At 41.8% G+C, this 27,507-nt stretch overlaps 3 protein-coding genes across 3 annotated transcripts in view; all 3 read left to right on the top strand.

The window, feature by feature from the left end:
• LOC147257102 (transmembrane channel-like protein 6) overlaps positions 1-2,274 on the top strand; it is a 45,472-nt gene extending 43,198 nt beyond the window's left edge. Inside the window, exon 36 of the mRNA XM_086210875.1 lies at positions 1,994-2,274. Coding sequence (XP_086067001.1) covers positions 1,994-2,004 — 11 coding nt within the window. The 3' untranslated portion in view covers positions 2,005-2,274. The remainder of the gene's footprint in view (positions 1-1,993) is intronic.
• Positions 2,275-6,232: 3,958 nt separating this feature from the next.
• On the top strand, positions 6,233-7,816 carry LOC147257104 (myeloid-associated differentiation marker-like protein 2). The gene is made up of 2 exons (XM_086210015.1): positions 6,233-6,513; positions 7,165-7,816. The coding sequence occupies exons 1-2, from the start codon at positions 6,233-6,235 to the stop codon at positions 7,814-7,816; spliced, it is 933 nt and encodes a 310-aa protein (XP_086066141.1).
• Positions 7,817-17,377: 9,561 nt separating this feature from the next.
• pycr1b (pyrroline-5-carboxylate reductase 1b) lies at positions 17,378-27,007 on the top strand. The gene is made up of 9 exons (XM_086210105.1): positions 17,378-17,543; positions 18,078-18,171; positions 18,332-18,402; positions 18,557-18,736; positions 19,629-19,736; positions 19,875-19,988; positions 20,278-20,370; positions 20,896-21,059; positions 25,950-27,007. The coding sequence occupies exons 2-9, from the start codon at positions 18,105-18,107 to the stop codon at positions 26,125-26,127; spliced, it is 975 nt and encodes a 324-aa protein (XP_086066231.1). The 5' UTR covers positions 17,378-17,543; positions 18,078-18,104; the 3' UTR covers positions 26,128-27,007.
• The last annotated feature ends 500 nt before the right edge of the window (positions 27,008-27,507 follow it).

The raw sequence follows: 27,507 nt of genomic DNA on the forward strand, positions 1-27,507 counted from the left end.
CTTGCACTTTGTGGATCACTTGCATGTATTGGGAGTCATTCGTGATCTTTTTCCTGTTGAGTCTCTGCTTTATTGTTAATTTGAACTGCAACTAAAGACGAGACACAATTCAACAAAAATATTTGAAGTTGCTTACAGCCAAATGCCATCCATACATTGCAAGAGTTACAATTCTTTTCAGGTAAAAAGTATTGCAGCATACCATTCTCAGTGGGGTGCTGTGGTTTCTACTTCTTTTTTTTTTGCAGTATTTGTAAGCCTTCGCCAAGAAGAGAGTATAACAAATAAAGTAGGCCCTTTATATGAAGACATGATACTGTTATGAACCCTTTTTTATTCTTATTTCGGCCTCATAAGCGTGTTGTCTTTCATCAGACAGGAACCACTGTATTGTGGTTGTACGACTGCAATGTTATACCCATCACAGTGACCTTTAACATTTGACCACGCAAATCTTTTTAAACCAGTGCCCAGTGGACATTTTAAGCACGAAAACAGCTGAGATGATGCGCAGCGGCTCAGTCACAATATAAACGACTTCTCGCTTACGTGGATTCATGTACTGTATGCTCTCGCCGTTGCCATTAGCTGCACTAGCACCGCCAGTGGCTAGGCTAGCGCTGCTCATGTTGTTGCTATGTCAGGTGTGGTACTGGAAGTGTGAAGCAGACGCAGGCTGATGCGCTGTGTTCACTGACTGTGCTGCTGCCCCGGGAGTGGGATGAGCTTGTTTCACCATGTTTGAACAAGTTAGATTCCATATGGGGTCCAGACCCAGGAGGAACTGGTCATCCCCTGACAGCCCTTCTCTGTCTCTGACGGGCTAGAACTTGGTGTCTAGATTAGACATTTGGAGTGAGATCCAGTTAGAGGACGAGAAGAAGCGTCTTCACAGAGTGTGGAAAAGAATAATTTTAAATACTGGTTTATTTTTGATGAAGGGTTTTGAGAGGTTACTGCAGATTTTTTTTTTCAGTCATACCCCCTGATGTAACTGTGTACCCTTAGGGGTACATGTCCCCAAGTTTTGAATAAGCTCTCTTTCTACTGGACATCAGGCTTTCATCCACCCAGTTCCTGTCATCCTAAGCTCTCTTACACGCACACAAACCCGAAGACCTCAGTCAATGAGAAATGGCCTTTTGAAACTCCTTGTGACTCAGAAGATAAAGATGCATGTTAGAATGAAGCGATGAGCTGATGTTGGTCAGCCCTCCAGCCCAGGCGACCACTACAAACAGTAAGGGCCCAGGGACGGAGCTTGCTGCTGGGCCACATCACACAGCAGCGGCCTCCGTGGCAGGCCCAGTGCGGCGCTTCTCAGTTGTTCTATTGTGGTCACCATATTGATGTTTTTGTTGGGAATATTGCTCCCTTTTTTCTGTCTGTGTCTTGTTTATGTTTTTGTGTTCACTTTATTTCTGGCTGATCTCCGTGTGTGTCCATGGGCATCTTTTAAGAAACTTGTGGCTGGTTTCTCTTTCATGAGGTAAGTTAAAAGGAAAGGACGAAGGAGTGGGAAGCTGAATCAGGAATGATGGACTCCATGTGTGGAACCCTTCAGAAAACACACCCTGACACACTGTCAGCCAGGAGACGTACCTAAACTCCATCCTATGACCTGTCGCTGTGGAAATGATCTGCCATTGTTGTTGCATCTTTTCAGCTGTCAGTCATCTGTTCCTTCCTAAATCCAGATGATCAGATTTATGTTCACACACACACACACACACACACACACACACACACACACACACACATCACACGCTGCACAGGCTGCTTTGAAAAACAGACCTCTGATGATTTAGTGCTTTAAAAAACTGATTTTTCATGCATATCCAGTGTCAGCGTTTCAAATTCTGGCCGTGAACAGTGCAGAGATCGCTTCATTACAAAACAACATGAAGTAGAAAGAATTCTCTGGACATTTTGAATGTCATCGTTATGAAAACTACTTCTGTGATGGTCATTTGTTACGATTTTTGATTGACAGGGAAGAAATGAGACTTCTGCTGTGTGTTGAAACGAGGACGGACTGCCTTGGGCACTGAAGTAGAGCACTTACACCTTTCCTGCGCAGCAATAACGGCTCAACCTTCTGACCACAATGGACTTGATCCATCGTGCAAGACGCCTGCACTCAAATAGGTTTTCCACTTTGAGATAAACGACTGAATCGTAGTGACAAGAATAATTTGTTGCATTCTGGTATGAGGAAAGATTGTTGGAGAGATTTTATTCAGCACAGCTTCAAGAACTGTAAAGAGAATAAAGATTGTTGTTTCAAAAATGTGTTTATGATTGTCTTGTGCTTGCATTTAAATTATAATACTTCCCGATAAATGTCGCATCAAGGTTCTTCTGGTTACTTTTTCGGGGTGTAGATTCAATCACAATCTATTGTTAAAGAATGTCTTGACCTCGTGAAGAAAGCTTGGGATTCCAATTATACTTAAAAACTCATCAAAATTTAAAGTTGGTTTTATTCGTTCAGCTGGAATGTTTTCTATTAAATGACAGTGCTTGCCCTACTTATTCAAAAGGCAGTCGCTTAATATTTTGAATTTTTTCAACTGATTTGGTATTGAAGAAAGACCAAAAAATGTAGTTTTGTGAGAGACTGATACCCCGGCTTGCCTGAGAAAAGCTCACATTTTCTAGCAAGTTGTCTACTTGTTTGTGCATAGGTTTTTCATTAAATGAGGCAGCAGTCACGAAATAGAACTAAACTCCTGCTGAGCATTACTATTATAGCAGCAGTAGCCATCAAACTACTAAGAAGGACAATACATGCAGCAGAAAAGTGACATTTAATTATTTAAAACCAGAGGACTCTGCATTTTTACTATTACTGTACTAACGATAGTATTCACACAAGCTACACACTTTGACCCCGTACAAGTTCATGTTGTTATGGTTAGTGTGTGAAAACACGATGAAATGCGTTGCAGCGAAATAGGTCACATGACTTGTCTGTCTTATTTCTGCGACTCCAACTTAGACCAATGTGGTTAGTTGTGTCAAACTGTGAACCAGTAGAAGAGTGAGAGACCTCCTGACCGCCAGGTATGAATGTTGCCCATTGCATCTTTAAATTATTTATCCACATTGAAGTAAATCGGCGAACTAGAAATAACGGTGTCAGTCGGCTCCTTTGACAGTAGCACTATTGCTTTGAAAGCTTAATTAACCTGTTAGTATCAGCATGTTTTTATGACAGCTTGAACACTGCAAAGGATTTAAGATTAAAATCCCAAATCAAAGTGCACCTATCAGTCTGCAGCAATGATGAAAGCAGAAATCAGATGTGATGGACCAAACACATTTCAAAATCTCCTTCATTTACTTGTTCAAGACAGGTTGTTTTCTTGAGAAATTGCTGTTTTTTTATCCTCAAAATAAGTTAAAAAAAAAAAACATCATCTGAAGAAAACAAATATCCATAATTTGCTCAATACATAAAAGTATTATAAATACTAAAAAAGAAAAAAAAAAGCAATAACAAGTATGGCTGTCCTGGGCTTCTGAGGTACAGTGTGAGAAACAGCTGAACATGTGTTAGGGTTATAACACTCACCTGCTCTGACTGACGTTATCAGACCATCTACTGGTTTCCACACTCTCCCCCCACCCCCACCCCTCTGTGTTTTAGCTGTTGGAGGAACTTCAAAAAGAGTCCAAACACAGAGGGGAGCTGTGTATGAGTTGTAGAAATGCATTCCATCCCCCCCCCCTCTCTCTCTCTCTCTCTCTCTCTCTCTCTCTCTCTCACACACACAAACACACACTCACACACACACACAGTCTCTCTATTGCAAATGAATTACTTACAACTGCCTCTGGAGTCTAATGAAGCGATGGGTATTCCAGAAAAGTTTTTTTTTTTTTTTTTGGAAAGACTTAAATGTCGTGCGTGTTTTTGTGGTTAACTATTCTTCAGTTCAGCCATGCTGCCTAAACGAAAAGAAGATTGCTGCCCTCTAGCGGCTGCTAGAGTAAAGTTATACAGCTTTGTTACTTTGATGTTTTCACCTCTTGATGACGAGGATTCAGATTACCTTTCTTTTTCAATTGCTTAAGCATAATTACAGTTCTTATTTCAACACATTTAAAGTTCTCTAAAGACTTCACTGCTCAAACTTATATACCATCTGTTTTATTTCTGTCTTCCAACCAGTTTAACTGATCCATATTCAAGCTGCCAATGCCACATATGAATGTGAAAATCCTGTAAAAAGGGGACAGCGGCTACGTAAGCCAGCATCTCTCTGGTAGTTGCTGCATGTGTCTGCAGAGATTTTCCAGTTTTTTGAACCTCAAACATCTGTGCCTGGATAATTCCATCAGTTAGATACTGCATCAAAAGATTGTGACACTGAGATGTCGCTGTTCTGATGCTTTTACATTCATGAGTTTAAACTGGTGTGAAGCAGAGAGACAACGGCTGTCACACACCTGCAGACACACACACACACACACACACACACACACTTGAGGACATAAACCAGAGGCCTGTTCACTCCTGGTAATCATTATATGTGATAATGAACCAGTGGCCTCCAAAGTACTTCAGCATAAAAGCAACAAATTGGTATTTCATATTTGACCTTCCAACTCAGTCGGAGGCAGCGTATAACCACAAAGTTGAGGTTCCCTCCTCTTCTGGCAGAAACAAAGAAATGCTTATTTCTTTAGCCTGAATTGAGAATGAAAATCAGTTTAACAGCTGATTTACATTCCAGAGCCGTGGATCAATACACTGTGGGCATTTCTGGTTATTTCAAGATAAAATGGACAGTCATTTGCTTGTTGCAGATAAAATAATCAATTTGACCAGCTCCAACCCAAGTATGGTCAGAAACACTTTAAGGAATTGACGATGGGTTTCTAAGTTTTTGTTAAACGCCATGACCATGGCATCCAATTTTGATGTTTCACTATAAAACCAGAAACTATTGAGACTGGACTCCACGTGGTCAGATCTTTTCCAGCAACAAAATACATGGTGAAGTGTGAGATCTCTAGCTCCATCTAGTGGATGAAGGAAATGATATATGCTCCCCAGTGCATGCATGAGTGTGCTCTATCATGAAATATCCAAACATCGTCAGGTCTAACCAGCCCCGCACTCTAACGAACAGACACACACTGCAATGTGAGTAGGGGTATGAGGCCCTGCTCGTGTCGCAGTGTGTTTGCTTGTTCACATCACTGCTCACAGTTTTAGTTTAATTCAAAGAGGAACCAACAAGAGCAGAATCAGATTGCTGTCATTCACTTTTACACTGTGCAGCACTGAATATCTGTGTCACTATCACTTACTGAACGTGACCTGTGCAGTCTTTGTAGACTACAATGACATCACAGGGTCAGTAATGCGTCTGCGTGCCCCGACCCCACGCCCAACCAAATGCCCATACCACTTTAACACACACGCCCAACCCTAAATAACTTCAAGCAAACCATCCACACTGCAGAGGGCAAGACAGTAACGAAGGAGAAAGTGTGTGAGGAAGAGAGAGTGACGAAGATTAGAGTTGATATTTGAGGACGGCTGGTGTACGTGAACAGCAGCAGACACACACACACGGCCAATATATCCGTACAAGAGATCCGAGGAGATCTGAATCCATGCCGGACCGTTTCTTGAGGGGTTTGACCGTACCAGATTCTGCCCTGACTACTGACCAGAGGACACAACTTGATTCAACATCCCGGACTCACTTGGACGTACTTTAATTTAGCGATTCAGGAATAGAGTACCTCAGCCCTCCTCAAGTCTGCAGCAGAGAAAGTTGACCCTCCGGGAGTGACAGCACAACAATGCGCCCCAAAACCCTGAAATCAAGCATCCAATCAAGCTAAAAATGCTAAACGCAGGAATGTCTAGATAGCCTGCCACAAGACCGTCAAGGACACTGGAAGTTTGAACATTGAGCGTAAAGGTGCAGACATCTATTTAATTGCTTTCTAACAACATTTTCCTTAGCTTCGTCTGACGGGCTGAAAAGTTGAGGTGAATTAGGTGGAAGGCGAGCGTGCCTCCTTAGCTGGTTCATTTATTCACATGCAAGAGAATTTTTTATAATTTCTGAAAACTCTCCAGTGTGCAATTTATCTGTGGATATCCCATTTTTGGACAAAAACCTCTTCAACTTTTGACTGAAACTGAAAGGCCACATCTGACCCTTGAAGATTAATTTGTATTTCTTGACTTTCCCTCCAGCCACGTATGGATTCACAGGGCGGTCCGTACCTCAATAAGAGGGCTCTCTTCTCACCTCTGGGTGCTGCCCGGCTCTGCCAATTAGCTATGGGTTGTGCTGTGATTGCAATGGTGACCCACAGTGCTGGGTACAGTGGGTCGCATGGTGTATTCTGCATGACGACGTGGTGCTTCTGCTTTGCCATGTCAGTTTTGGTGTTTTTCTTGGATGCTACTCGTCTCTACAGCTTCCTGCCCATATCCTGGGACAACCTCACAGTCACGTGTGCCGCCTTTGCGACGCTCATGTAAGTTCAGGTGTAACATTGATCCTCAGATGGGCCAGAGTTGGTAATGTTAAGTGCAAATACGCACATCTATACAGTGGCTGTAGCTATAAATTGTCTCTGCGCTTTCCCTTTCATCTTACACCCAGAACCTGCCTACGTCACAAATTCTGTTCAACAAGAGGATCCATTGATAAATTATTCATCAGTCACCTGGCTAAGTTGAATAAATAAAGGTTTTAAGAGAAGGTGTAAAAGAAAGAAAGAAATGTGCACTGGTTCTGTAAACCAACAGTAGTTTTTGAAAATCAGGTCTTTGACACACAGAAAACCAAAATAAAGATCTGAGACTTAGATGATGTGTTTTTTTGCCCTCTATCACAAACACATGAATACTTTTTCCTAAATCCCATTGAGACACTGGCTCTTCATTCTTCATGTATCAATATGTCAAGAAGACCACAGAAAACGATTTGAATCTCACAGTAACAAAAGCGTGAAATTCATATTAAATAACTGACATTGTGGAGTTTCATGAGCTTGAACTTTGGGTGAAGGTGTTCCCTCGGGACATTGTACATGTGAAACATCAATTTTTTTTTATCATTATTACACTGAGAACATCTTACACTAGTTTATTGATATCCACTCTTGTGTTTTTCTGATCTGCAGGTATGTGACAGCCTCTGTGGTCTACCCGCTCTTCTTTGTCCGATCTGAGTGCCCCTACGCCGGTTGTTATGTCCGGGATTTCCGCATTGCTGTCAGCGTCTGTTCCATCCTGGGTACTCTTGCCTACGGGGCGGAGGTGGTCTTGTGCCGAGCCAGGCCAGGCCAGACTGTGGGGGGCTACATGGCCACTGTCTCTGGCCTCCTGAAAGTCGTTCAGGGCTTTGTGGCCTGCATCATCTTTGGAGCTCTGGCCAATGGGAGCGAGTATTCCCGTTATACTGGCACAATCTACTGCGTGGTTGTCTATGTTTTCTGCTTTGTTCTGACTGCCCTGGTGGTCATAATGACTGTGTGTGGGCGCACTAAGGCTGTTCGCTGCATACCCTTTGACCGCTTTGTGGTGGTGTGCACCCTGCTGGAGGTTCTGCTCTACCTGAGTGCATCTGTAGTGTGGCCGGTGTTCTGCTTTGACACTAAATATGGCTCTCCATGGCGACCGTCATCATGCCCTCATGGGAATTGTCCATGGGACAGCAAAGTTGTGGTGGCGGTGTTCTCCTCGGTCAACTTTGCTCTGTACATGGCGGACCTGGTCTACTCCCAGAGGATACTATTTATCCCCTCACATTTGACCACTTCCTCACGGATTTAACACATGATCATGGTTTACAGGTTATTCATCTGCTTTATTATTCATGATCAAGTTATTTGATATTTAAAGTAACAGGAAACATGAATAGGGAGCTATTTGCCAAAGCCCCAAGGACCAGGACATCTCTGCTAGGAGCAGTATGGAATGTGCATCAGGAATTTTACAACTACTCCCCTCTCTACCACACCCCACCAAGGTGACACTTTCTGCCCTCTGAATTATTTTGGGTGGATATCCTGAGCCTGCTGGTGCATCCAGACAAATTTTATTCAATAAGGAATGCAAACTATTCTCAGCCTTCAATGGTTTAACACACTCGAACCTTCCTCTTTTATCGCCGTTCAAATATAAAAGTCTTGAATATAAATAGTAAATCTGACACTGGCATCTGTGGCATCTTTGCCATCTGTGAACCAAACACCAGCGATTTATGGACATTAGCCAGGCTGCCCAAAATAAGCACAAGCTGTTTGCACTTATATTGAAGCAGTGACACAGCACAACAAGCTGCTGTCTTCAATCAGAGACAAGATGACAAGCACAGGTACTAAGATATCTTCCAGCTTTATTTCCTCCCCCTCTGTCACCTACGCTGCCACAATATCCACAATATGGTCACAGAAACATGTCCTTAGACAACAGGTCAAAGGTTAAGTGAACATTTGCTTTCCCTTGTTCAACCCGTCAGGTCAGATGCGATTTTTGTGCAGTGTGTTTGAACTCTATAGGATTCTACATTTAAATCCACTTTGAAAATATTTGAAACACAAATCTCTGAATATATAAGATATATTGCTACTTGAATACTTGGTTATATTTTTACTATGCATCAGTGGTTACATGTATAAGAAATGCCACACATTGTGGTTTAGCTTAATTACACTGTGCTCTCACTGCTCTCACATATAAAGCTGTACTAAACCCATGTTACACGGTAAAAGACTAGCTGATGAACCTGTGTATCCGATACTGTATTTACCTCAAGAGATGCTAGTGATGGACACTCAAATCCAAAAATAATTATTACCGTATATCTAGACAGATGATAATTAAATTTGTGATAAGATGCTAGTGTTGTGTTTACTGTTGACTACCACTGTAGTGAAGTATAAGGGAGCTGAGACCTACAGAAACCTGCTGACCGCTAGTTAGCTTAGCACAATGAATGGTAGTGGATGGGAGGCATTAGCAAACCTCTGTCAAATACATTTCCATTGTAACTCCAGCCAAGAAAACTAAATGTTTGTTAAAGACTAGAGGAGCGCCTGCTGCTACTAATCATGGACGGCTTTGAGAGAGGATGAGGAGGATTACCTCTGGGCAAACCAAGATCCTGGATCTAATCAATCCATGGAGGTATGCTAACGCTTCCTACCTGTTACCATTCATTGTGCTATGCTAACTAGCACTTGCAGTTAGTCTCAGTGGGTCTTAGAGAAGGGTATCTACCTCTCTCTGGTTCTGGTGAGAATGCACAATAATTATGTTCTCTCAAGTTCTAGTTTGCCTTGTGACCACTGTTATTCACCAGATTTGTTGGAAAATGCATTTTGTCCTCATCTATCAGTGAAATTTCTATGTTGTTTTTGTCTATAGTTTTATATTTGCAACTTTTTTATTTATTTTTTTCTTATTACCAGCCCAGGCAAAATGTAAATTAGCAGTCTTGCTAATTTGGGTGCATTTACACCATGAATTCTTCTATGTACTGGTCTTCATTCATGTACAATGTGACACTCAAATAAACAATTAAAAAAAAAAAGTTTAGCATGTTCTTATACAAATTTTACAAATGTAAACTAACAATGCCATTAATGATCTTACATGATCAAATAAAAACAATATGTATGATTCGCAATTTTGAACATGGTCATAGTGCAACACATTTGCAATGTTGGAACACCCATAAACTATCGTCAAATTTTACACTGATCACTTGAGACAGTATAAATGTTCATTCGTGGTTAATTTCATGATTCCACCTGTATTTTTCCTCATTTTAACATCTCATTAAAGTCAGCACTTGAGCCAGGTCATGAAAACCATATGATCGTCATATCAAATGTCTTGCTGAGGGCTTCAGCCAGCTTTTGAGCATTTGTACACGACAGTTGCTTTCTCCTCCTCCTGTACTAATGGGGATAAAGGAGGAGACAGAGACTTCTCTCTATCAGCAAAGAAGAGACAGCTTTGCCTCTCCCTCCCTCTCTCCGTTCCTCCCTCCTTCACTCGTGATGAAAATTCCCCTACCCTTATTCTTCATCATTCACTCCTCTCTGCTTTGGCCACCTCAGCCTCAGAGAATCTCGTCTCTCTAATCCAGGATCAGTGTATTCCCCTGTCACATCTGTGAGTCTGTGAATGTATTATAATAAGTCCTTGGGAAACCATTGTGCCGCAGAACACTCTCTCTATGCTCTCTATGCTCAGTGGGAAAATCCAACAACAGTTGGCTGCCCATGTATACAAATCTGTCGAAGACTTCAGGAAAACATCATTATGTGCCTTCCAGATTAGCATTTTTTTTTAACATAGTGCCATATTGTGTAAATTAGTGTGTAAAAGTGTGCAAATAAAGAAAGAGCCCTAGAGCAGTTGGTTTCAAGGGGATTTGTTCTAAATGGTGACAGTATTTAACTCATTTGTGTTGTTAATAATGAAAGTGAATTGCTTCCAAAGTCATTTTCATCTGATAAATCCTGAGAAGTATTTCCATTGACAGGCCCTTTGGAAGCAACAATTGCATCACTCGTACTTGTCTCCTGACTGTCCTCCAAAAGAGATGCAACATCAGTGGAATATGACAGAGCCTCGCGTCAGCTACCTCTGAGAGAGCTGCCACGGAACAATCTGTACCTCTATTAAAGCTCATGTACGCTTGGCTCCTCTGCAGATCCCCATTTAGCAGCTGCTCCGTGTCTGGCACTTGTTTCACCTCTCTCTCTCCCAGCAGGCGTCTGACTTAAACATAGCTGCAGCACTCACACACACTCACACATATCCCTAGCCGTACCAACTGACAGAGATGAGCTGTGACAGGTGTCCATCATAACTGTTCTCCCCTGATTCTCCAGTGAGGGGAACATGAGGTGAAAGGGGATCGACTGCTGATGTAACTCACCCCTCATGACGTAAGTTGCTGATGTCAGTTTCCCCCCAATAGCTCTCAGCTCTAGTTTTACCAAATGTTGAGAGGTACATTTTGAAGCCTTGAAGACTTAAGGACTTTGAACCAGGAGATTATTGGAATTTCAAGGGTGGAAAAATCAGTAGAAACTTAAAACCAAATGAATATTGTTCACATTACAGCAGGATTTTCTACTGGTTCCCTTGTACTTTGTCCTCCTGTGAAGACCAACTTTTATGATCAAATTTAACCAAATAAAGGCAAACAAGCTGTAATTTCTTTGTGTTTTAAAAAACTTTACACAAACTTGTCTGTGGTAGCACAGAAGCAGTGCATAGGGAGATGTGAGACTACTACATCATCTCTTAATGTTGACACTTCTGCTTAGTTGCCGTCGTTCAGAGTAGACAATAAATCAAAAGGGGGAGGGACAGAAGTTAAATACTAGCTGGAATGGTGCTAATGTTTGTCTGCTAGGTATCACAATGAAATGAAAAGAAGTCAGATGTCTGACATCAAAGTCAGAAGACCAGTGGCAGGTTAAGGAGGCTGCGAGGAAGAGAGTGAGGATCCTGGAGGCCTAGAAGAAGGTAGAGCACTGGGTCCATACAATCTATGATCTAACTTTATTGCCAAAACTGGTTTAGCAATACTGTGCAATACACATGTAACAAAACATCATTACCTGTTTTGGTATCTTACGAAACGTAATAAGAGCTTGAACTCAATCCTGTCTGAAGAGAGACCAGTACAGGTGTGATGTGATCATGGTGTTCCTTTACAGGCATCTGCACCGGTAACACTACCTTAATGAAGTATTTGGTATTTCACTCTTCATAATCAAATTCAAGAAATGATGATGATGATGATGATGATGATGATGATGATGATGATGATGTAAACCTTTCTTGACTATGTGATGAGGTTGCTATGATCCTCTGATATTTGAGTATATTTCGCACTTGTAGCCTATTTCATTGTGTATAAAGACTAGAAAGTTTAATCTACATATTTTGATGTTGAACTGACGCAGCTTTTCTTCCTGGTTACTTTAACTGTATATTTATCAAACACTTGTTCATTCAAGAAATAGCTTTGTGTAGTTTCACATACATTCCCACTAAAATGTCAAAGTAAAGAAAAGATCAGCCTGCAAACCTCTGAATCATAGACGAACGCCAGTGAACCATCAGAAAGGTGCGCAATCAAAAATCGTCACTGTGTGACGTCTGGTCAGAGTTTTGTTAAATCTTGTGGACAAGTTGACACTTAAAAGCTTTATTTCATCATATTTCTTTAACAGTCACATGATTAAAAAAGGAGGTCACACAATGCTAATTAAGCACATCTCAGCCTGGTAAATCACGCTCACAGAATAACGATGACTATGTCTTTGGTGTGTTCCCACACCGCCAGGAGGACACACAGGCTACTTCCTGTTAGCATTCTGCTAACTTGTATGCTGATATATGATTAATTAATGTCAGACTGACTTACAGGACCTTATCTGTTTTGCTGACGCGGTAACTATGGAGTAGGCTATGGTATCGCCTATGTGCCAATGGTTGTTTGTCACTTTTGCAGTGAACATTTTTGGGTAAGTCCTCTGTCAGGGTATGACACACTGTACATTGGTGCATGTCTTTCTTTTGGATGTGCTTTGGAAATCTTTCAGTAGCTTTTGGCAAAAACCTGAAAGCACTATAATTCCCACATGAGACATTTTGTACATTAGTTGTATGGTCTCATTCTTGTATCAGACTACAGGAGAAAGGAATCAAACACCAGGGAAAGATCCTCTGTCTGTCTGTGATATTGTGCAAGTTTTCTCTCATTCAACAAAGCTGATTCTCCTGCTGTCTCCTAAGTCCTTCCCTTGTTCTCAGCACACACACATTCACACCTTTGGGCCCAAAAGATGCTGCTTGTCACTCTGTTCAGAGAAGAAAAGATAAAGGGGAGGCGGGGTTGTTCGCTGTGGTATTTTTTAATAAATATCTTGAGGTTTTGTCAAAAAAAGAAAGACTGAATGAGTGTTGTCACGCCTCAGCACACATGCTAAGTCTGAGTGATGGATAGAAGAAGACAGGCATGCAGTAGTAAAATGACTTTCTGTCTGTGTGTGAAGCTATTACTGAATTGAATCACTGTGAGCTTTTTTGAAATTATTGGTTTGGAGAACAGTTATCCACCCCCCACCCCAAAAAAGTGCAAAAAAAATGGCAGGAAATTCTGTGCATACCTCTTAAAAAAAATGTCCCCCTCACCCTTATAGGGTGGTTCTGTGTCATCCTCTTGCAGGGGCCCTCTACCAGAGGCCCGGGAGCTTGAGGGTTCTACGCTGTACCTTAGCAGTTTCTAGGACTGCACTCCTCTGGACTGAGGTTTCAGGTGTTGTTCTGCTGGAGCCGCTCTCCCAGTTTGAGGCTCACTGCCCTGAGTGCTTCTTCTACCACGGGAACCATGTCAGCCTTGACCTTTAACATCCGTTCGAGCTGTTCTTTTCACCCCTGGTACTTCTCAATATTCCTTCTTCCTGATGTTGGTGTCAGCTGGTATCACCACATCTATCACCACTGCCCTCTTCTGCTTTTTGTCAACCACAGTAATGTTTGGTTGGTTTTGCCAGAAGCTGTTTGTCAGTCTGGAAGCTGAAGTCACGGATGGACAAGCCCCTACACAGTATATACAACCACCAGATTGAGGAAGTCGCTGATATCAAGAAGGCGGGCTGGAACATGCTGGACATGTCATTCGAATTCGACAAGGAAGCAGCAAGGAAGTCAGCCACAACCAGGAAGGAAGAAGAGGAAGATAAGTTCTGAGAAGTCAGCTGAATGGTAAGAACAAGGTCCAAGCCATCAACATGTACACACTGCCGTTCATAACATACCCAGCTGGGATCATAAGCTGGCCAAAGGAGGAGACAGAAGCCACAGACATCAAGACTAGAAAGCTCCTTAACATGCATGGAGGGTTTTACCCTAAGTCCAGCATCCTGAGGCTGTACACTAAGCGGAGAGAGGGAGGATGAGAATGACGGTGCATCACAGCCACTGTCCGGGATGGAACATTGATATTGTGATATTTTAATTATATAGATTCATATACGGGGGGTAATATAATGAGGCTGTTTCAGTACCCATTCTGAAATTACATGCCAAAACCCACATGATTCCTGACCCTGTAATTTCTCTGTTTTAGGGCAAAAAAAAAAAAAAAAAGTAGTATTCTAGGAATCGGTCAAAACAGGATGCCATATATTTGGACCTTAGTTCCTATTGAACATTTTTTTTTAAAACGGCCTACATATTGTAGTCCATCCATCCATCGTCATCTTCTGCTTATTCCTACACATTAAGGGTCGCGGGGGGGCTGGAGCCTATCCCAGCGTCAATGGGCGAGAGGCAGGGTTCACCCTGGACAGGTCGCCAGTCCATCGCAGGGCCAACACACAGAGACAGACAACCATTCACACTCACATTCATACCTACGGTCAATTTAGAGTATCAATCAGCCTCGTCCCCAAATTGCATGTCTTTGGACGGTGGGAGGAAGCCGAAGTACCTGGAGAGAACCCACGCAGACACGGGGAGAACATGCAAACTCCACACAGAAAGATCCCGTGCCCAAGCCGGGACTCGAACCCGGAACCTTCTTGCTGTGAGGCCACAGTGCTGACCACTGCACCACCGTGCATCCCCTACATATTGTAGAATTTTTTAAAATTCTTTTCATATTAGTATGTACCACGGTAGACGCAAAATTCTGTCGTACAGTTGCGCAATAACAAAAAAGGCATCAAAATCTATTCAGTCCAGTTAAATTCAACTGAACTCCCTCACTTGTTCGCTTTCAAAGAAATTAACGTTCAGGCCCAGTCATCATCAGAATAACTGTCTTCTCCAGAAAGCCTAACGTCATGTGTAAATTTAATCAAATCAAGAAGTTTTATTAACAAACCTTTATTATAGAACCTAGGTTTTGAAAATAATACGTAAGGACGGTCAAATTACTACTCACCTCTGCGTCGAATAAAACCTGAAATCAACCATGTACAAATGGTTATTTGTAGTTCATGTTTGTATTTATCAAACAGAAGTGCCCACCTGTAGTGGTATTATAACACACTGAGTGAGGACGAAGAGTACCCTAACAGCTGGGTTATGAAGTCTACTTTATATATAGACAGGAGTGTAAGCCCCCGGCCTGCATTCCAGGCCAGCAGCCCGCTGAGAACATACATGGCATATAGTCTCTTAAAGGAGACTTGCAGGGTGTAAACTACCTCCATGGTATGCTACATCATGAGAATAAAAGATACAGGAAGAAATGTGTTGAAATGTGCAGAGCTGAGATTGTGACATCAAACTGAAAGTTACAGGCCAAGTTCAGGGCTAATATTGAGACCATACATTACTGAACTACCCAAGGACGACCACAGCTCATTGGTGTTCCTTTTCTGCTCTGTTTCACATTCCGTCCAGTCTACATGAAAAAGAAAAAGACTTGGCTTCTCCTGTTAGAATGACAGCCACTCATTTGAATGCGACTCCATCAAATACGGCGATACTCTGAATCAATTTAGAGAATCAAATCATTTTGTTCCCATTTTTCTTGTTTGAAACAGAAAATGTGATACGTGATGTTCAGTGAATGAAGTCATCACAGAAAATCCACGTTCAAATCACAGCTGAAGATTTATTTTTTATTAGATAAGCTATTTCAATAAATGTAAGAATAATTTATCAAACAAAAATATCAAAAGCTCAAGCTCCAGCATTTCAAAAGCAGAGATGTGCCTCTTCTTTGAGCTAACACATGTTGGTCTGATAATCAGTGTCAATTTGACACGAGAAGTTGGGGCAGGCGTTTTTGGGGGTCATCTTCCTGACGTCAGGCACACAGAATAATCAAGTGTTTAAAACACTAGCAGCATAAAAAGTATGTCTCTCCATTTTCCACTTGACACATCAGGTATATATTCAGCAACTTTTGTGGATAATTCTGCATGTATTCCTATGCTTACAAAAAACAGGAAGAGGTCCTGTCATGCACTGCCACATTTCAGTGAAGTGCTTGCTGTTCGCTGCAGCTTGCACATTAGATTAGAACGCACCACACGCTAACTCACCCGTTCTTAACCAAGTAGAGCCAGATTGGCTACACACATCGAAAAATACTGATACACAACGAGGATGCGCTCCCCCCCCTGCGCGAGTGGAGACAAGAGAGTGTAAAAAGACTGTGTAACCTGGAAATCAGGGCTTCTTTGACTCCATCCTTCAGGTGGTAAGGCTGAAGTCTCAGCTCTGACTCTGTATCTGTTCTCTGTGTGCCAAAATAAATGTTATTGGACTTGAGAAGTTGATGGGTAATTTGTTAATCTTTCCACTAAAGTATAACGATCCTGTGCAGAAGGAAAGGCATTAATCTCTCATTTGACAACTTCATCTGACGGACCATCAGTAGTGACTCATTTATCAATGACTGATTAACAATTGCTATCATTTGTAATCTATTTGTTCTCTTTTTTTAAATAAACATTTGGGCAATTGCACAATGTGTGCCTCCTGTCAGAGTATGATGTGTTCATTTTACCTTGCGTGTATGTGCCACTAAATTGTTTTATCCACCCATCCATTGACATGTATATATTGTGTAATGTTATTTTGGGTCGAATTGACAGCTGTGTTTAGCCTGTCATTCACAGGTGCTTTAGCGCTCCACCAACACTACCTGTCAAAATTTAAAACAACTTTGGGTGTGTTGGCATTCTTATGTTGTGTATCACACATCTGACAACTGGATAAAAACATAACACCATTTTATTGGACTCTTCAGTCTTTGGGTCTCTCATTGAATTGTCATTCTTAAGTAGACATCTAGTTTTCACGTGATTTGCAACATTTCTCACACAAATAAATGATAAGTTAATTAAAATATATCCTCATTTAAAACTGTATAATGACAAAACAACTGATTCTATCAGTCTTTTATAGTTTTAGATAGTGTGGAGGTTGGGCCTCTCTAGAGACTTTAAAGATGGAAATTCATGTTGGCTTTAGGACAAAGGACAGAAAGTTCACTGCACTCTGAACCATCCTGAGCTCAGTCTTTCTTTGTTGAATGATCTAAATATACAAATATATGTATATACATATGTAGATAATTCGATTATTTGTCATTATTCGTGTAATTACTAGATTTCCCCTGTATTCTCCTGTACCTGCACTGTATTCCCTGCGTCTGTGCAGCTAAAAGTTCAGAAAGTAGGTGATTTTGACCTAGTTTCTCCCTCCCGGTTTCACCCTGATTCAATCCACTGAACTGATGCAACTCGGTGGGAGGGGCTTTCTAAATCCCGCCCAAATGCAGTGAGGTGCGGTTTTATTGGCCAGGAGCTCACAAAGTCTCTTTCCTGATTGGTCACCACAAGTCTTCGATTTAATGATGAGCACTTGTCGAGTCGAGAAGAGAGGAAGCCACGTTGACAGGAAAGTGGCATTTTATCTTCTTTTCTGAAATCGGTTAATAACAGTAAGGTCATTAGCTTCAGTTGGTCAGTCGAGGAGTTTCAGCTGGGACATTCAGGGAAAGGTAACTATCTCTGTTTAGTACGAATTTGTCGTGTTTAGCATTAATGTGAACCCAAGCTAACGGAGCAGCTAGCGGGGCACTCGCTAGCAGCGATTGCATTATTAACTTCATACACTTTGGTGTTTTTATGTCTTGTTTTTTGTTTTGGTTTTTTGTAAACATTAGGCATTAAAGATTAAACTAATTTTAGCACTGGACAAAGAGTTCACATCATGAACATTATGCAATTGCTCGTAATTTTTCTCTGCCATTCAATTTCAGCTTTCCTTTACTTTATGTCTTTATAGCAGATGACTTTGTCCAAAGCAACGTGCAGTAGTACCCTTTGTCATCAGTAGCAAACAGTACAGCACAGTCTTGATAAGTTATAAGAAATGGATAGATTTTGATAAGCAGATGGAAAAGTAAGTTTTAGAAGAATCAAGTGTAGTTTCAACATATAATGTGAATTCATATATAGTATGGGAGAGTTTGAGAGTCTGTAACAGCTTTCCAGCTGTTTATTTTTTTTTTTTGTACGTTTGTTTTTTGCAGAGAAGAGACGCCACATCATCTGTCAGAATGAGTGTTGGGTTTATAGGAGCAGGCCAGCTGGCGCATGCGCTGGTAAAAGGCTTCACGGCTGCAGGTGAGCACTCTTACTTTGCCCTAATAAAGCATTAGAGGCTCGCATCAACTGGCTATGAAGTAGCTGTTTCACATACATGTTCCTCTTCTTCATGTACATCTGTGTATTTATCCTGTTATCCACCTCTGGAACCTCACTCTTGGACCTCCTCCCTCCTTAGGTGTCATTGCTACCCACAGGATAACAGCCAGCTCCCCAGACAGTGACCTGCCCACCGTATCAGGCCTGAGGGTGAGAAGAGAAGGCTCTGCAGGGCTGTGTGGTGTGAGAAGTGATGGGAAAATGAGCGAGTGTGTGCTTGTTCAATAGGATACAATCTTCTGCTGTAATGATAACATCTGCTTGCCTCCATTAAAATGTGTTCCCACCTTCTCCTCCTTTGTAGAAAATGGGGGTAAACCTAACGACAAGTAACAAAGAAACAGTCAATAAGAGTGACGTACTCTTCCTGGCTGTGAAGCCCCACATCATCCCCTTTGTTCTGGATGAGATTGGGCCAGACATTGAAGACCGCCACCTCATAGTCTCCTGTGCTGCAGGTGTCACCATCAGCTCCATAGAGAAGGTCCGCCTCTTTTGCTGTCTCTCACATTCTTTTTGTGACCAGCTTGCTATTGCTTTTTCATTTGATCAACTGCATTGGGGCAGTAATTCCATGTACGGAAAGGAAATGGATAAATACCCAAATAACAGTCGATCTGTGCATTTATGATACAGGTTCATGATGAATCATCCACATTTCTACTGACCATGTAATCTTCACCACACCACATGCTCATGCCAGTGACTATACTAAAATGAGTACATACCAGGGACATTTATTCAGAACATTTGGGACTGTCAATCTCATAAATATTTTTTTTTTGCTGCTGCTTGTCCATAAAAAAATAATATTCTTTTGCATGCCTATTGAAAAATGATCCTTGGAATCATTTTTTTTTATAACTCTGAGTAGACATTTACTGTCTCTCCTTCTCTGTTATTTGTGTTCTGCTGTTTCCCGTGTGGTGGTAGTTCCTCTTCCATAGTGCCACTCTCCCTTGTGTTTTAACCTTTTTTTTTAATACATTATGGAAATTAGACATAGTGGTCTTTCTTCACTTATTAGGCCGAGGTATCCACTTTCACAGAATTGCCTAATGAGTATCAAAAGATGTATTTCAATACCATGGTTCAATGCTGAGGACTTGATGTACTAGTAGTTGCCTCTGTTGTTGTAAAATGAATCATAAATCCGAAGAGTTGAATCAGTCAAATGATGTTGTGCTTCATTTTGGTAGTTTTGTATGTTTTCATGTTGTAAAATATAATCTGAACCCGTATTTGAAAATTTTTGTGAATGCCACCACGTGCTACTTCTAACCAACTTCCTGTCTTTAGGTCAAAAATAAAAGAGGTGATGTACATTCTCTACAATATACTCAGTTATACATGCTCCCATTGTGGTTACTTTACAGAAACTGCTACAGTATCGTCCAACTCCTAAAGTCATGAGGTGTATGACCAATACTCCAGTGGTGGTGAGAGAGGGAGCTACAGTCTACGCTACTGGCACTCATGCAGAGGTAAATGGAGAAAGATGGATGGATTTGGTTAAATGGTTTGTGACCAAATTAATTACTTTCAGGAGTTATTAGTTAACTATGTGTAATTGTAACTGCCTGTGTTTTCATGAGCATGTCCTTATCCTCACCTTCTTTTAGGTGGAGGATGGTAAGTTACTGGAGCAGCTGATGGCAAGTGTAGGTTTCTGCACTGAGGTGGAGGAGGACCTCATAGACGCCGTCACTGGACTGAGCGGCAGTGGACCCGCTTACGTAAGTGATCGGTCATCTCATAAGTGATCCACTTTTTGAATTTTTAATATTTGTGTAATCCTTTGTCTAAAGTGATATTGTGCAGTACTGAATAAAAGGATTGTCTCATAATGAATGTGCAAAGTATATATATATATATATATATATATATATATATATATATATATAAAAGAAAATGATGATGAAGAAAACTCACCCAAGTGAACAAAGTTTTTACTGAAGAAAAGTTGTGTTACCAGTATGAGTGTTGCCTGGAAATAAAATAAACCATTTTGTGTGTTTTAAACAGGCGTTCACAGCTCTGGATGCTCTAGCAGATGGAGGAGTGAAGATGGGGCTGCCCAGAAGGCTGGCTGTCAGACTTGGAGCTCAGGCCTTATTGGTCAGTCGTGTGTGTGTGTGTGTGTGTGTGTGCGTGTGCGCGCGCGCGCTCACACACATTCTCCCACTGATGGTCTGTATAATTGAAGCAAGAGAAAACACTTCAGGATCATTCTGCAGTTTTCTAACTACTGACAGTCTGCTAGGATGATGTGTTTGCCTGTTCATCCAAAAAAAGATTAATTAAGATGTATAGCACAGAGTTATGGCCGCTGCCACAGGCTTTGTTGTGTTCTCAGTACTGTTTAGCTCCTGTCCTCTTGCTTTGTCACGTTTTGGCACGAGTGTCTCCGTCTGTCTCCATATTTGTTTGTGGAAACACTCTAAAGGCACAATACTTTCATAGTCCTGTCTCAGCTTCGCTGAACTATTCATCTGTCAGATTATTTGTAACATTTTGGAATATTCACAACTGTTATTTGATGATCACGCTTATGGATGAACTTGAATTATCTTGTTAATATTTCACATTGTTAGTAAGCTATACAACTAAAACTTTTATTTTTTCATTCTGATCCCTCTCCAGGGAGCAGCTAAGATGCTGCTGGACTCGGAGCAGCACCCTGGCCAGCTGAAGGACAATGTTTGTTCCCCAGGGGGCGCCACCATCCATGCTCTTCACGTCATGGAGAGTGGCGGCTTTCGCAGCCTCCTGATCAATGCAGTGGAGGCTTCGTGTATTAGGACACGGTGAGGCACTCAACCATTTCTGAATGTAGACAGAATCAGCCCTGAAACACAAGAGGGTTGCCTTGTCAAAAAAACAAAACAAAACAACAACTAACAAATAATGGTCCTAGAGTTTTATATTTTGATTTTCGCTGAAATAATAGGTTTTGAAAAATATTGACAAACACTGGCATGTTGTGAGCTCTGATCCACTACTTACTAATTGATTTAACTGGGAATGTCGATGCACTACTCTCTGTAGAAACATTACTGACAAAATCTGATCTCATTCCCGCTTATTTGTAGGAAAAGAGTATTAAAACCAGGATAGTGGAGCCAGATCAGTGTGACCCAGTAGAAAATCCCACAGTGGACAGTTTTGGGTGTATTGTCATCAATTATTTGAGAACTGCGTGAGTCAAGTCAATTTTATTTAAATAGCGCCAAATCACAACAAAAGTTATCTCCTGACACTCTACAAGTAGAGCAGGTCCAGTACCACACTCCTTCTATGAATTTACACCCAACAATTCTCCATGAGCAGCACATCAGGCAACAGCGGCGACGAAAACCTTCCTTTTAACAGGCAGGAACGTTGAGCAGATCCAGGCTCAATAGGGACGGCCTTCTGCTTTGACCAGTTGGGGGGAAAGAGAGCCAGAGAGCGGGGCAGAGACAAAGACAGATAATGGAGGAAGACAGATATGCAGAAGGAAAGAGAGGGACAGAGATAAAGAGGGAAAGAAAGGGATCCTCCTCCAGCAGCACCCGGAATCTGGGATGTGGGGAGCCCAAAGGCTCTGGAGAAGAAGATGAGTTAGTAACACATACAAGTATGATTTATATATAGGAGGAGAGAGAAGCCCAGTGCACCATGCTCCCAGTGCTCCTCTTTGAAAAATATGAGATTTCAATACTGTCTTACTCCAAATACAACCATTTTACTTTCCAGACTGTCAGTCCTAGAGGTCTTAATGAAGAGTGTGAGATCAAACTTTGAAAAATAATGGTAATATCACAAGTAAAAAGGGAAACATTTTGAATTTCTCTCCACAGCTACTGTATTTACCAGAAAAGTTACCAGACTGCTTTCAAAAATGCTCAGGTAAAAATATCAGTGCATCAGCTGCAGAGGTCCAGGCTGTCACCGTGACAAAGCACTCTGAGTGTGTGAGCTTTTGTGTCTCTTGAGGTTTTGTGCCAAAAACACAAGCCTTTCAACGGCTTCTGACTGAAACCATTTCCCAACTGGTATTAAATGCTCTACTAGATGTAAACCTGGAGGCTGACAAAAACTGATAATTGTGGTCCCAATTTTTCAGGTTTGGGAAATTACTTTGTGGCTCTTGCACCACTGCAGGGGAGTCACAGTCTGTGCACACAGATTGCAGTAAGGTAGAAAATGTTCAGTCCGCTCTCTCGGTGATAGAGCAGCACAGGAAGTTGTTGCCATATTGAAGAGGCTTCCAGGGGTTGTGGTGCCTCTTGTTCCAATACTGCTGGTGCTGTGGCTGTGAACCAGCTGACTTGGCTTCAACCTGATCAGACAGCATTTCCTCCGTCTCCGGTGTGACTCTGCACTCGATTTCCTCCACCTTCTCTGAACCTGGGATTCATTAATGATGTAGTGTCCAGCAGGTCATCGGTGGAAGGGTCAGCAGATTTCTCCCTCCGGTCATTCCTGATGAATACTTGGACAGACTTGGTCAGAGCAGTGTCATCATCAGGGTTGCAGAGACCTTATGCACAGTGGGGAAATCTCTCCTCCACTTCCAAAAAGATGAGAGACAGTTAACATCCTTTTTTGTAAACAGCAAAAGCTTGCTCAGCATGTCTTAATACAGCTCAGCAGCCTCCAGTGCTTCTCTCAGAGAAGAAAACAAACATTTTCATTATTTTATCTATGTGATATGTGTGAAGAAACACAGCAGTTGTTCTTGCAGCTGCTTAAAATGACTTGAAACAATGAGCTCTTTAGTCAGTTGACATTAACTTTTCATATTTTTGCAGAGAAACTCTAGATATGTGTATGCACAAATGCACATAATTTTTTTTAATAGTATGAAGCGCATTTCGTTGAGTATGCTGTTCCCACGAGAGGGAGACAATGACTCACCCACCCTAAGTTGCAGCTGAGGGCCAGAACACTTGTCCTTTTGTTCAGTTTCTCATACTTCTTCGCCAAGTTGACACTGACAACCCACATCAAATTTTGTTAAATCCAGATTAATTGATCAAGTAGGATTTCAAAGATCTTTTGTTTCACTTACAGTATAATGTGAGACACAGCAGCAAAGTCACTAATGTGATTGCATGTAGCTGAGTTAGCTAAAAAAAACAAAACCAGCATAGACGTTGAAATGAGGTGTGTGGGGGGGGGGGGGGGGGTTCGGCCACAGCCCCTCTCATCCGCCCCCCACACCCCATCAGCCTCCCTACCCACAGCATTACACAAAAGTAAACAATCCCAATTTAAATTCATTTTGTCTGACTTACATTTGTCTTTTTAATATAATTAATGCATAGATTCTTTTGAGGTGATATGCAGCCTTCCTGTCTACATACAGTAGCCTATGCCAGATGCCTCAGCTACTGTATGTAGGCAGGCTGCGTCTGACAGGTCAGTGTGACTTTGGCTAAACAAATTTTTTAAAATGACCATTGTTTAGCGCACATTGTTGGTTGATCTGTTAGCCTCATGTCACAAGCAGTGTAAGTTCAATAAAGCCAACTCAAATGTCGCAAAAAGGATTTCAAGGGAGGACTTCACTCGTTCCTGCAAGGCAGCCTGGTTCTGAGAGTGGCAGTGGCTGGAATACATTGCAAATAGTGATGGCGTGGTGTGTGCAGGTCGGCTGTCAAGAGCAAGTTGGTCGTGGTCATTGGTCATTTTGGAATGATGAAGGCTTTTAAAACTTGAGAAGAGCAACACAGAAGATCAGGGACCGTGAGGAAGACTTGCATTCATTTAGATGCGACCCAAAGATTGGCTGCATGAGGCCACTGCTAAAGAACAGAGAACAGCATGGAAAATGCTGGAGCTCATTTTCAGCTACGTAAGATTCCTGGGTCCCAGGGAGGGGCTGCAAATGGGGATGGGGTTTATGGCAGTTAATGATGGAGAGGGTACGCGCTGATCCTGACCTGGAGAACTGGATGAAAAGGAAAGACAACTTGATGTCTGGCAGCATCCAAAATGAAACTCTGGAGCTGTTTGTGCATGACATACAGAGAAAAGTTGGCGCCAAAGCGTCCCAAAGTCCTTTTTGGCTTAACTGCTGATGGGACTGCCGATGTCAGTGGCAAAGAGCAGTTTTCATGCAATATACAGTTTGCTGATCACAATTTGGAAGTTCAGAATTTCTGTCATGGCATTTGCAATGCCCAGACACAACAGCAGAGATGCTGTTTTTGTGTCTAAAAGATGACCTTGTTAGGCTCAATTTGCCAATAGAGAAGCTGAAAGGCTTCTGTTTTGAGCCAGGAACGTGTCTGGGGGGTTCACGGGAGTGCAGGCAAGATTAAAGGAAACATGCCCAGACTACGTGTTTGTCCGCTGAGCAAATCACTCCCTGGATTCAGTGTTAACAAAAATTTGCAAAAGAAGTGTGCCTTGTTGCTGATAAACTTAACTTCTTATGAGAAGTCAGTTATTCATGAAGCAGCAAAGAGCACAGCTTATACCAGTCTCTTTGGATGTGGAGAAGTAATAAAACCTGCTTGCCCTGTGCCCAACTCGGGACTGCGTCAGACTGTGGCAGGCACAGTGTTTGGTTTGTTGGCCTGCGTCACTGTATTTACTCCATGTGAAGCAGTGGCTTGGTCACTGCAAGGCATCAAGGTTTTGACCAGCAGGGACTCCGCGTAGTTGCAGGGCAAGAGCAGGCAGTTCTTGAGGCAGCTCAGGGGAAAAAAGTCGATGTGGGTTCCCAGGAACTGACCCCTTTTCCACGAGAGCAGCTACTGTAAACCTTGAGCTCGACATATTGAGGGATGTACCAAGGGGCCGAGAAATCTGCACCATCAGAGATGTTGTGTCTGTCTTGCAAACTTTGCAGCCCCAAAGCCGCTCCATGCTGTCGCAGGTGGAGAAGCTCATAAAGCTCCCTCTGGCCCTGCCTATATCTGTTGCAGCGTCCCAGCGCTCTTTCTCAGCCCTGCGCAAATTGAAAACCTGGTGGTGCAACACCGTGACACAGGAGAGACTGACGCATTTGGCCATTATGAACGCTCACAGTGACCTTATTGATGAATGCGATGTTTCGACCCCGCTTGAAATATTCATCAGTAGGTGAACTGAGACATGGTCCACTTTTGGAAAAGTGTGAAAGCCCTGAGTCAGAAGTGCAGACTGTTCTGTTTTCATAAATGCTGTCATGTTCCTTCAATGCCTTGATTTATGTATAGAAGTTTCATTTTATTAGCAATAAATGCCATGTTCATCCATTCTTGTTCTCATGCTGTTTATAAAATAACTTCAAATCAAATCCTTAATCATCGATAAGTGTGCATCTCTCCCCTGCCCCTCCCCAAACACCCCCCCCCCCCCCCGCCCCGCAGAAAATTGTGCCAACGTCCATGAACCACAGCATGGACAAACATGGAAGACAACAGCAAACAAGAGTCTGTTGTCTGACATTGAAATCTAGTTTTTGCTGGCACTCTGTTGTGAGGCATCTGTTCTAGTGAAGCTGGAACAAATGAATAGGCTTCCATAGATTGTGATAACAAGATTAATTCTTGCAGTGAAGCTCACATGTGGCTCACACATGCTTGAACAAAAGTCAGTAATTGTCCTGTTCCTGTCATTTCAAAGTGTAGGACTTGAAAGTCTGCTGCCGTCCTAATGCATTATACGTAGTTGTTCTAGACTATGGACATGTGACATGAGACTTTCTCTTCTCTTTCCAGGGAGCTGCAATTCCTGGCTGATCAGGAGCGCATCTCTCCAGCAGCCATAAAGAAAACCACACTGGACAAGGTGCTGCAGCAGCCAGGGGTCACAGTCAGCGGAGTGGCTAATGGAAACGGCAAATCAGGGCTCAGCTTGTTCAACACTCGCAACCCGGGAATCAAGAAGAAGAACTGAGTACACCGAGAGAGAGACACACACACACACCAAATTCAAGTGTACCAACATTCAGATGTGCACACATCTCCTACAGCTGTCAGTCATGCCTGTTGAAATGGACTCTGGACTGGTCAGAACTCACTTCCACATTACTCCCACAAATTATTTATTTGGACTTGTGCAGACATTGCACATAGCGGTGCCATTACAACACATGACCAAAGTTGCGTACTGGGTACTCACATTCGTGCTCTTCACATTCACACTGTTGAGCAAAGTTTTCTCTCAGTGTTAAGCCTTTAGTTTATCTGGGGCACTTAAACGATAAAGCTCAGTGGGCCATCATGGGATCCCAGTAGAGATGGTTGCTGGGATACCATAAAGCTGTCAATGTTAGTCTTCAATGTCTTCTCCTCTTTTGTAAACCAAAGTCCTCATCTCCCCTTTTGTTCAGGTCATTATATTCGTTTGTCTGTAATATTAACAAAGACTGAGCAGAAAGCAACTTAATTTTCAGTTGTTTTGTTATGTATAAATATCCCTTTAGTGTAAACCATGAAGTAATTTTCCATTTCTCCCATAAAGGAATGTTACTTAAAAGGACATAGTTCATAGTCTGATGTAAAAGAACTACATCAGAGCAAACAGTCCTTTGCTTGGTGGTTTTTAAATTGCGTTGTCCTGATTTTTTTATCACTACGTTACATATTGCAGTTTGTTACCACTTAGTTGGTGTACCAGTGAACAAGACCAGAAAATATTAAAGAAGCTTAACCTAATACTTGGAAGCCAATTTATCTTTTGTTATTTCAGGCTGCTCCTGTGTTTCTCAGGTTGTGTCTCAACTTTGGTCAAGTTTGTCAGCAGTGAATAAACTACACAAGCCCAGTACCTGAGTCACATATGAATGCTCGTGTTCAAATATTACTCCACTTAAATGGAAAGAATATTACTAGAAAATTCGTAGCATTTCAAAATGACAATTTCCAGGCCTGGAAAAGTTCTTGAAAATATAGAAAGCAAGACAATATTGGGAAAAATTAAGGGAAGTTGCTTCAAGAATGTCTGCATGTGGGAGCTCCTCTTCCAAAAATCTCTCTTGATAAACATGGTTTATGTATATAGGTTTGTGCCAAACCTCTAGATTGTCATTGATTATAGTTTACATGTATCCTGGCAGATTTTTATCTGAGAATTTTCCTAAAAATTTACCTCTAAATGTATGGAAAAATCATGGAATTTTACTGTTAGTTTTTTTTTTTTAATCCCTTTTACTTGAGTTAAAGAACTACAGTACTTGTTCTTAGAACTACCTATGTTTTCAAAAGAACTGTCCCCTGAATATCAACACACTACTGTATTCGTTTCCTGATACATTTACAAAACCATGTAGCTCTC

The sequence above is a fragment of the Aulostomus chinensis genome, chromosome 8 (genome assembly GCF_037954235.1).
Source record: "Aulostomus chinensis isolate RoL2024-O1b breed Wild chromosome 8, RoL_Achi_v1.0, whole genome shotgun sequence".
Classification (NCBI taxonomy): Eukaryota; Metazoa; Chordata; class Actinopteri; order Syngnathiformes; family Aulostomidae; genus Aulostomus; species Aulostomus chinensis.